The 11191-nt window shown below is 36.1% G+C and overlaps 2 protein-coding genes and 1 long non-coding RNA gene across 4 annotated transcripts; all 3 read left to right on the top strand.

Annotated features, from left to right (window-relative positions):
- The first annotated feature begins 2993 nt into the window (after positions 1–2993).
- LOC116002968 lies at positions 2994–4404 on the top strand. Its single transcript, XR_004094573.1, has 3 exons — positions 2994–3062; positions 3280–3633; positions 4197–4404. It is a non-coding gene; the product is annotated as an uncharacterized LOC116002968 (long non-coding RNA).
- A 323-nt stretch (positions 4405–4727) lies between these two features.
- LOC116002967 lies at positions 4728–6713 on the top strand. The gene is made up of 3 exons (XM_031243156.1): positions 4728–5009; positions 5217–5753; positions 6433–6713. The coding sequence occupies exons 2-3, from the start codon at positions 5229–5231 to the stop codon at positions 6541–6543; spliced, it is 636 nt and encodes a 211-aa protein (XP_031099016.1). The 5' UTR covers positions 4728–5009; positions 5217–5228; the 3' UTR covers positions 6544–6713.
- A 640-nt stretch (positions 6714–7353) lies between these two features.
- LOC116002784 lies at positions 7354–9873 on the top strand. 2 transcript variants are annotated; one of them, XM_031242953.1, is made up of 4 exons: positions 7354–7456; positions 7657–8106; positions 8456–8638; positions 9462–9873. In XM_031242953.1, exons 2-4 carry the CDS (start codon positions 7756–7758, stop codon positions 9573–9575), a joined length of 648 nt encoding a protein of 215 aa, XP_031098813.1. In that variant the 5' UTR covers positions 7354–7456; positions 7657–7755; the 3' UTR covers positions 9576–9873. The 2 variants fall into 2 exon arrangements, with proteins under 2 accessions (XP_031098813.1, XP_031098812.1); XM_031242952.1 differs by lacking the exon at positions 7354–7456 and having other exon boundaries at positions 7569–8106.
- The last annotated feature ends 1318 nt before the right edge of the window (positions 9874–11191 follow it).

The following is an 11191-nucleotide window of genomic DNA, read 5'->3' as shown; positions in this document are numbered from 1 at the left end:
AACAACCTCATATCGGTCCTATACAACATATGATGCAAGAGCCTCAAATCCATCCTATACAACACATGAGGCAGGAACCTCAAATCCATCCAGTCCAACACATCATGCAACAACCTCAAATCCATCCAGTCCAACACATACATGATGCAACAACCTCAAATCCATCTAGTCCAACACATGATGAACACCCTAAATGAGTGGTTACGTGAGTGCATGAATCATACTTAATTAAATTCTTGCAAACACCTTATTAGTTTCTAAATTTCTTTATGTGTGTGTGTAGGAAAAGACTAGATCCTTGGAATAAGCATTCCCGGAAATGGTAATAAACTTTATGCAAAATTTTAAAATCTTTTAATTTCTTGCTTTAATTTTTGTTGTATAGCACTACTATTCACGTCGCTTAGGATAAGAGTAATCTAGTCAAGTCTTGATCAGTTGTACATATATCCAATGAATCCAATGATGAATAAGTTACTTCCATAACATTTGTTTAGTGAATGAGAAATCTTATTTTAAGACTTGTTTCCAATAATAAATTGGGGGTTCAATTTTTGCCGCGAACACTCAGATTGGCTTGATTTACTCCCAAAAAAATATGAATAAGTTGTTTGTTGTTTACACCTTGCCATCACCAAAAAACTAGGATTGTTGTTAAATTTCACTTAGTAACACGACCATTTTGTTGTGTTTAATCAGGAAAAAAAGAAGATTGCATTGACAGCTGTAACTAGCCTTGCCATGACCGGCATTCCATGCATGATAATGTGATCAAACAAATATGCCGATCCGTCGGAAATTCTTCCTTCAATAATTGTCGCGGGCGTGTTGTTTTGTAGTGTTCTAAGACTACTGTACTTGTAACGCTTTTGTTTTCACTCGAAACAATCGTTGCTGACTTGCTGTAAGATATATACCTAGAATATGTGAAATTATTAGTACTAATGTAGTAATGTTGTAATAATACTACAATCGTGCCTGGCCTTCATTTTTATCAATAAAAACATATATATGTATATATATATATATATATATATATGGTTTTCAGTCTTATACTTGCATAGCAATCCACTTGCCAGCCAGACTTTACTACACAACTATAATTATAATTAATAGTGAGTGCACAACTTTATTTCCGTATATACTTTAATTTCAGAATAGTTAGCAATATGTTTCAATGGTGAAATACTGGACTCGACCCTTCAAGCCGTCGTGCAACACACGAATCTATTAGGTTGCAAGTAAAATGGCTATATTGACTTGAGCAAAAATTGGTTGAAAGTACTCTTTAATTTAGCAATTACATCACAGAAACTAACAGTACTAGCCCCACAACCCATAAGCAATGGACAACCTAGCACGTTTTATTATTATTATTATTATTATTATTATTATTATTATTATTATGTAGGACAAAATAGGTTGGATGCTTGGCGGTTCGAGTGACGTCATTTAATTAATGACATGTACAAGATGGCAATGAGCATCTTTGTTTGATCCGCACTAAATCATAAACATTACTGTTTACTACGGAGTACCAAAGAAGTGAAAGAACCACTTTGATTTCTAACTCCGCCACTTGATTAAAATAAAGTTATTATTAATTTAAACACTTATAATTCTTAAGTAAGCCGTATAGAGTTCGATCACGGGACCACTTAATTGGAATAGTAGAATAATAATAAATGTGCTATTACAATACATAATAGTTGGGAGGCAATAAAATTATTTATTCTCCCATTATGTCATTGTAATCAAATACAATAGAGTAATTAGAAGAATGGTCTCACCAGTTCACCATCGACCAAGCTAGAGCTTCCACCGTCCACCGGTAAGTTTGGTCTCGCTGAGACTTGAGACTGAAAGTTTGAGAGAATCAGAGGAGCCGAGGACTCACAAGAGACTAGTGAAGACAGGAAAGTGAGGACTGAGGAAGTAGGGAAGAAAATCAAGAGAGAACGGAGATGACTTTGAAGAGAGAACTCAGAGAAGTCGAGAGGAGAGAAGAGAGAATCAAAGAAATGGCGAGATGTGTATGAGTGGAGTGACTGCGCTGGCTACATATGTGTATATATATAAACATCACTAAACGACGTCGTATGGAATGCTTCAAAACCCTAACCCTATTGTATTTCGGATATTCGGGTGGGTCGGGTGACCAAATCCCATACGTACGCTATCCGAAAATTAAAATAAATATCCGCACTTATAGGCGGAACGGGTCAGATGCTTCAATTCGGATGCGGGGCGGGTCGATTTTCTCCTGTTCGGGTGGCGGGTCGGGCGGGTAATTCGGATCCTACACACCCCTACTCACAACTATTACTCAAAAATCATGTTACACCATTTGGTCAGTGCTTTTTAGATAGTAATTAAATGTTTTCAAAATTACAAGCAGTAGTTTTCAAGATAACGATCATGATGTGGTGCATGTTGTGCCGGAAAAAGTCAGATAGATCATAATTGCAACAATAATTTGTGAAAAATAAAAATGAAGGAGATACAAACACTCGAGAAACTCTCTAAAATCCCTAATATAGGAGAGAAGATGGGAATGGTTTTTGGGGTTGTATCTTCTGCGCATGCTGAAACATTGCCCTATTTATACTTGTTGAAAGAGAGCAATGCCTGATGTAGATTAGTTGACCATGTGAGAGTGAGGCATCCATCCACATGGTCCATGTGAGTGATGTTGGTTTGGCACAAGGACAAAGGTGGTGGCACATGCAAAGGTGATTTGAATACTTATTTCTTTAATTTCTTTCCAACTACTCTATCTATTTATTTACTGTCTCCTCATCAACCACCAAATGTGTACAAAAAATTAACTTATTATAATACAATCAGTCAAATATGAAGGCGCCAGCTGATACCATACAACACTTTAATCTTTCATTATTGTATACCAACAATGGAGAAATTTCTATGTAAATTCGGAATTAATAATAATAATTATTATTATTATATATACAATGAAAACTTGTTGTAAACCCTCTGCCTAATCACCTTAACTAAGCCTTTCAAGAAGATCTCCGATCCCCCAGCCACTCTCCTGCTAAGAGGTAAGACCAAAACAGCTCTGATCTCACTATGATTTTTTAGTCAACAAAGGACTATAGAAAGGTAAACTAACCTAATTAGTTAAGAAGACCAAAAGGCCACTTATGCATCTTGTGGTTGCCCAGTAAACATCTTGATCAACTTAATCGGAGTTGTCCTGATTAAGTCTTCTTTTACTTCTACAAATTTGATTTGAATTCAACCATTTTTCTTTTATAGCTAAGAGATATGGAAGATTTGAGAGAAGCCGCAAGATATTACTTGGAAGGAGCCTCCGAGGAGTATAAGCGGCGGGCACGCAGGGCTATGGCCGCCGGAGAATCTCTCGAGGATTTCTACGTACGCGCGACGAAGAGATGCATACGTAGGTGCGATGTTTGCGCGAAGCTTCTGCTCGGTTTCTACTTGTGTTGCACAAAATGTGAGCTATACAAGGGGTGTTATTACAACCTGTGCGTCAAGTGTTTCTATGGGAGAACATTCCAACACAATCATGACTCCTTCGCTGACAACCACAGTGTACTAATGATGCATAACGAGGGCCGTGGCGAACCCCCTTGTGTCATTGAAAAGGTATTTTGATATTCAAACAATGAATTAAAGATTAATTTGATTTGAAATATGAGAAAATTATTTCTACTTTCAGTAGTGTAATTTTTGACATAGGAAGGAATCACATTTTATGATATCAAGAAAAATAAATTTCACTTAAAGGGGTGAGATTTTTTTCCTAGCGTACTGATAATCTGCCAACTTTATTTATTTACATATTCATTATTTTTTAGTGTCATACTGTCATGTTAAAAATCTTTTATAAATATAATTTGACTCTTCCACTCTTACGCATTCTTTTCCTATGCATGTAATCTGATTTGTAATTTGATTAGATCTCCAGTGCCACATATATTGTATTTGCGTATGCCTATATATAATTATAAATATAATTTTTCATATGTAATCTGATTTGTAATTTGATGTATATATATAATTATAAATATAATTTTACTCTTCCACCTTTACACATTATTTTCATATATAAACTGATTTGTAATTTGATTAGATCTCCAGTGCTGCATATATTATATTCGTGTATGCCCTTAGAAAAGTATATTATTATTATTATTATTGGTACGTAGAACAAGGGAAAAGGCAAGGAAGATTCCAACTCGAAACGCCATCATTCAAGTTCAAAACATTCAAGAAGTCATTCCAACTCATCACGTCCTGATTCAATTAGTCATTTCAAGTCGTCACGTCATGATTCAAGTAGTCGTTCCAAGTCAGCATGCCATGATTCAAGAAGTCGTTCCAAGTTGTCACGTCATGATTCAAGAAGTCGTTCCAAGTCGCGCCATGAGTCACGTCATGATTCAAGAAGTCGTTCCAAGTCGCGCCATGATTCAAGAATTCGTTCCAAGTCGTCACGCCATGATTCAAGAAGTCGTTCCAAGTCGTCACGTCATGATTCAAGAAGTCGTTCCAAGTCGCGCCATGCGTCACGTCATGATTCAAGAAGTCGTTCCAAGTCGCGCCATGAGTCACGTCATGATTCAAGAAGTCGTTCCAAGTCGCGCCATGATTCAAGAATTCGTTCCAAGTCGTCACGCCATGATTCAAGAAGTCGTTCCAAGTCGTCACGTCATGATTCAAGAAGTCGTTCCAAGTCGCGCCATGCGTCACGTCATGATTCAAGAAGTCGTTCCAAGTCGCGCCATGATTCAAGAATTCGTTCCAAGTCGTCACGCCATGATTCAAGAAGTCGTTCCAAGTCATCACGTCATGATTCAAGAAGTCGTTCCAAGTTGTCACGCCATGACTCAAGAAGTCGTTCCAAGTCGTCACGTCATGATTCAAGAAGTCGTTCCAAATCGTCGCGTCATGTTTCAAGTAGTCATTCCGACTTAATACCCTATTTTTCAAGTCACCATTCCAACTCAATCCGCCATTCGGTAAGTTGCACTACCTTCAATTCTAACCATTACAGACAATATAATTCAGTAGTTGCAGGCATGCACACATATACATCACAGAAACTAACACTACCCCCCCCCCCCCCCCCCCCCCCCCCCCCCCCCCCCCCCCCCCCCCCCCCCCCCCCCCCCCCCCCCCNCCCCCCCCCCCCCCCCCCCCCCAACTCCCCTATTTTGTGGTATAAGGTGAAGAAGATTATGATAGATAAAGAAGGTATAAAGAAGTTGGCATATATCGCACAGGCTCACTACAATGCAGCCCCTCAGAAAATCAGGGATTCTGCAGATAAGTTCTTCTGGAGTATGGTGCAGAGAAGAAAAACCACAGTAACCATGGAAGATTTCGTGGAATCCATGAAAGAAAAGAGGTATCCAGAATATGCCCACCCGGAGCTTTTCCAAATGCTAGTGAAGGATAGAAATTTGGGTATGGATATCACGGAATCCAGGACATTATACTACATTGTTCTCACTGGAAAACCATTCTGCAGCTGGTGTAAATGCTTCATCCCTGACATATATTTCTGCTGCTCTAAATGCTCCGCCCGCTCTTACGCTCTGTGCCTCCATTGTTACTCCACCAAAGCTTATGTTAACCATAGGCACTATAGGGACGATGATGTCTTCTTCTTGGACTACACTGTACTGCATAACACCATCAAAGCTACCCCTGATACATCAGAAGCGAGGGGAAGCGGATCCTCCAAGGCAATTGTGGAAAGGGTAAGCCACACAAATTTACTAATTGCACTAGATAGTTAAGACTCTCTTTTTTTCTTTTTTTTTTTTGTTGGGTTTAAAATTCTTGGTCCTAATTCTCATATCTCGACATGTCTGGACTTATCGTGCTATCGAGCTAGTTTAGTAAGTTTTAAGTTATACTAGCCTATTCGAGCTATCGAAATTATCGGTAGAGACGGAGCTAGTCTGGGGGCAGCTGCCCCTTCCCCCACCCCTATATATATGTGTGTATATACACATATATAGCATTAAAGTGTATATAAAATCTATATTTACGTTCAATTTATTACTACCTAATAGTTTGAGTAGTTTAATTGGTTGAACTCTGAAACTTGATGTTATAAAGCTAATGTCACATGTTCAAATCTCATTAGCAACACTTAATGTAGTGATTTAATTTAATTGTCAATTTCCTGGCTCCGTCTCTACCTATAGGACTTATTTTTATCACGCATAAATTTGTTAGTCCTAACCCTAAATTTTTTTTTACCTGATCAGTGTGGATTGGGCTAAACTTTTTTGATCTTATCAAGCTAGTCCATTGATTTCGGACTAAAATTGACTATCCTTAACCACCATGAATCTCATGCATAGCACGAAAGCAGGTTACGTCGTTTGTTTACTTGTTAAAGTTAATGGACACTTAATTGTTTTGGTGTAGAATCGGGGTGATAAACTGGTGACTGGATGGAATGTATGTAAGGCAATACTCAATGCCGGCGGCACGGTTCTGTCAATTGCCAGTACTCTTGATGCTTGCACCATAATGTGATGTAGCCATGTAGGTGATCTGATGATCAAATACGGTCAAAGACAGTGTGGTCAAGCAATATGAACTCTTTTAAATGGGAAATCATGAGTTCGAGCTGTAGGAAGTGTATTGTGATTGTGTTATATTTGGTGACTGATGGCATATCTTATCTTCAAATCTTGTAGATTCAATTATTTGTTTGAGAAACAAATTAAATGGAGATTATAAAGAGAGATGGTCATAATTGGTATTCATCTACTTAAAACAGTAGGGAGTAATGATTAATATGGCGCTATCCGACCAATTCCCAACCACCATATGCTCAAACACAAGTACTTCAGTGTTCACATGTGGAAGCACTATTGTTCATCTCTTCCTAACGCGCAAAAGTACGATGGATCTCCTTCTCCGCACCCCTCATCCAAACAGCTTTCCTTTGAGTGGTTGGAAACTTTCGCCGCCTTTCATGACTTTTAATTTCTATAGGTACTTGTACGCGTAAGAAATACGGAGTAACTTATAAATTTACTAGTTTTTTTTTTTTTAAAGTTTTGTATATGTGATTGTGCAAATTCACTTTTCAAATCAATGTGAGACAAATACTTGTTTCAAGTCTTTCTAACTTTATTTTTTTAAAACTCAAATAAACTCATTTTAATATCCAATTTTTCATTCACCCATTATTCATTTTGAACATATAATATATCGATTTTTTTTCGTCCAAGAACGCAGATCCAATTTGATCCAACTCAAACAAAAAATGAACACACATATATTTGTATGACAAAATAGTTACTTAAATGCTAAGTTATACTAAAAATTCAACACCTTTTTAAGCATGTGATGCAGAGCACCTGCCCACTTTCACTGTTCAAAAGTCCTATATAAATACGCCTATTGCCCTCCCAATTCCCAAACTTTGATCTTCAAGCAGGTAAGATTAAACTGTGCTCTTTATTTCGAGATCAATTCTTTCGTTTTTACTTTTATTGTTAGTTAAACAATTAAACTTCTTGAATACTGATAACCTCGTACTTTAAGATTGACTCGCTCTTTTCATCTAACTCGCTTTATCATATATATTATTTATAATTAATTATTATTTGTGTGTCAACACATCTATGGTTTTTACAGTAGCAAGATCGTGATTAATTCTCAACCGCATCTTAATTAAGCCTTCCAAGAAAATCTCCGATAGATCCCGGCCGGGCGTTCTTTCTAAAGCTAAGAGATATGGAAGATTTGAGTAAAGCTGCAAATTACTACTTGGAAACAGCCTCTGAGGGGTATAAGAAACGGGCACAAAAAGCTATTGACGATGGAGAATCCCTCGAGGATTTCTACGTACGGAAGACGAAGAGATGCATACGTAAGTGCGATGTTTGCAGTAAGCTTGTGGTTGGTTTCTACTTTTGTTGCACCAAATGTGAGTTATTCATGGCGGGGTATAACTACAACCTCTGCGTCGACTGTTTTTATGGGGGGAGAACATTCGAACACGAACATGACACCTTCGCCGACAACCACAGTGTACTAATGATGCATACCCAGGGACGTGGGGAACCCACTTGTGTAATTGAACAGGTATTTTGATATTTTTTTATAATACTATTGACGTTATTACATTTTATAGTATCTGATCATTTATATGGCTTTCATTGAAGTTCGATTTCATAATCTTCTATTGACAGAGTTACTACATGACACTTAAGCATAGTAGGTCATTGGTACTCAATTTAGTTAGTTAGTGTTATTTTTATCATGGATTTATGGCATGAAAGTGGATGGAAAAACTTGGTAAAAGAAAGAAACAATACATAAGTAGTAATTAGGTGTATATATATATATATATATATATATATATATATATGCCCTTTTTAATTTTAGGATTGGAATTGATATTAATTAACTTTTTTCTATTATATGTATGTAGAACAATGGAAAAGGCAAGCAAGATTCCAACTCCGAAGACGATGCTTCAAGTAGTCATCCCAAGTCATCAATACCTCATGACTCAAGTTTAAAAGACTCAAATAGCCATTCCAAGTTGACACATCATAATTCAAGTAGTCAAACGAGGGGAAGCAGATCATCCTCTACAGCAATCGAGAAAAGGGTAAGCTATACAATGACCATGAATCGCACGCATAGCAGGTTAATTAGGTTACGTTGTTTGTTTGTTTATTTTTTTACTTTTTTTAGTGACTCTATGTGTACACTGAATAAAAGATAAACCAGTCAATGTTACTTATAATTTACTAACTCTGTCAAAATCGACTTAGCCTGCCGTTTGCCTAGCTAGCTATCCCACCTTGCAAAATGCATGGGATAGACTTTAAATTTTAAGGCCCGTTAAATATTTTTAGCCCGCTCCCAAATAATCGGTTTTGATGGTCCAAGCTAGTAGGGCAGCCTCGTATGAGTAAATTACTAACATTATTATTATTATTATATAAATATACATAAATTTATAGAAATATATGTTTATTTATTTATTTATACAAAATGTTTATTAACCGTTAGTATATTGTATAAATGATTTGTTATTATTGACTTGTAGGCTAATGCATGATATATTTGACTATTTATTAAGATTTATTAGTTATTGTTTTGCTTCACACATTAGAAAGGTATTAATGTAACATTTTTATGTTAATTTAAATTTGAATTTAAAATTTTTAAATTTTGGTGGGTCCCGATCTTTGCTAGCCCCGCCAAATTGGCAGGATTTTTAGCCCGCCTAGCTTACCCGTATGTTTTTATGGCTCTAAACTGATAAGTTCAAACCAAAAATGTCAATAAGTCACTCCCATTAAGAGTCAAATTTATAACATTATGGTTTCAAAGTGAATAGCTTGAGCCCCTCGTTTGTTGTTTTGTTTGTTTACTTTGTTTGTTTACTTGATAAAATTAATGGAGGCTTAATTATTGTGGTGTAGAATCGGCATGGTGATGACGTGGTGGCTGCATTGAAGGTAGGACAGGCAATAATCAACACCGGCGCCGCGGTTCTCTCAATTGCCAGTGCTCTTGGTGCTTGCACCATCATGTGATGATCAAATTGACGAATAATATTTTTTGTTTAAATTAATTAGTTCATTTTTTTTTTGAACCACTTGAAAGTTTCTGTTCAAATGCATTATTACTAGGTTGTTTTGGGTGTTGAATTGTACTGTGATTGTGCTATATTTGGTGACTGCTGGTCAGTTGCAGATGCATGGCATATCTTCAAATCTTGTAGATAGGTTCAATTATTTGTTTGAGAAACAAATTAAATAGAGATTGTAAAGAGAGATGGTCATAATTGGTATTCATCCATTAATTCATGTATAAATTTGTTTTTTTTTTTTCCGGATTGCGTTTCATAAAACAAGTGCAACTCTAACTTAATTAAAAGGTCATCAGTGACATGTACAAAATCGAGATCCTCATTTATTTATTACCTTGCCGATCAAGTTCTCTCAATGACCCTTCAGGTTTCTAGTGAGATAACCCTACACTGACCCTCCATGCTTCTAGTGAAATTAAAATTTTCACCATGCAGTTAGAGCAAAGTTTTAGGATGATTAGTCAAATCGCAGGACGTAATCGGGTGATCCCCATTTTATAACTAGGTAAAACCTCAATCCACTTCCGTTGCTCATCTTGGATGATGGTCTAGCCTCTACTGTTAAGAGTTCTATGGACTCTGTTACAATGTAGTATTTGTTTATAGCTACTTTCTCAACCTACTGAAGCACAAAGAGCTAACATATGCCAATGAGGCTCAAACCCACTCGCTTCCATATGAGAGTATACACCGGGTGTCACTTGACCACAAGAAAAATAAAAGAAGACATTGGTTTCGAACAAACAAGCAAAATAAATATTTATTACTTTGTTGGTTGTCAATCTCATTTAAGGGCGTCAGCAGAGTGACGAATTCAATGACATACATACTTTTTTTTTGTTGACGAATTCAATGACGTACTCATCACATACATGCTTAGCTACAAATCTATCCATTTTAGTCGCCGACCGAAGTATGTATGATTGATGGCCGGTCTATTTCATTCAATGACATAATATTTTTAGTATGGAATAATCTTATATGTTCATATAAGATACTTAATAATTAAAAAATAAGATAAAAAATGACAAATCAAATTTATAAATATTACAAAATTATATATATATATATATATGTGTGTGTGTGTGTGTGTGTGTATTCGCATGTTTAACAGGAGCCTCTCTTCGCACTTGATTGTGGAACTACACATAGAGAGAAAGAGAAAACAAAAACAAGCTAGATTATTTGAAAACAATAGTTTAGGAATTTTTTATTTTGAAAAAAATTCTATGTTTTAGAATCTTCCTAACTGATGTTAATGTAAAACAAATTATCACTTAAACCATTAGGATTCAAATCTTATTAGTAGCATTTAAAAAAAAATGTAAAATGTGCAATGTCATATGTATGAGATAATAAAATGTGTGATGTGATATTGACAACTTAAAATAAACATAACAAAACGTTAACATAGCATGCAAAAAGTGCCCTAACTTCATAAATAATTTAAAAACTATGAATGTTTGGGATATAAATTTTGAAAGTACCCTAGTTTCCCAAAAAAAAAAAAAAAAAAAAAAAATTGTTCATGAGATCAACAATCATATGTTAAAACATGGG

The sequence above is a fragment of the Ipomoea triloba genome, chromosome 13 (genome assembly GCF_003576645.1).
Source record: "Ipomoea triloba cultivar NCNSP0323 chromosome 13, ASM357664v1".
Lineage (NCBI taxonomy): Eukaryota > Viridiplantae > Streptophyta > Magnoliopsida > Solanales > Convolvulaceae > Ipomoea > Ipomoea triloba.
This window is presented reverse-complemented; position numbering and strand designations above follow the sequence as displayed.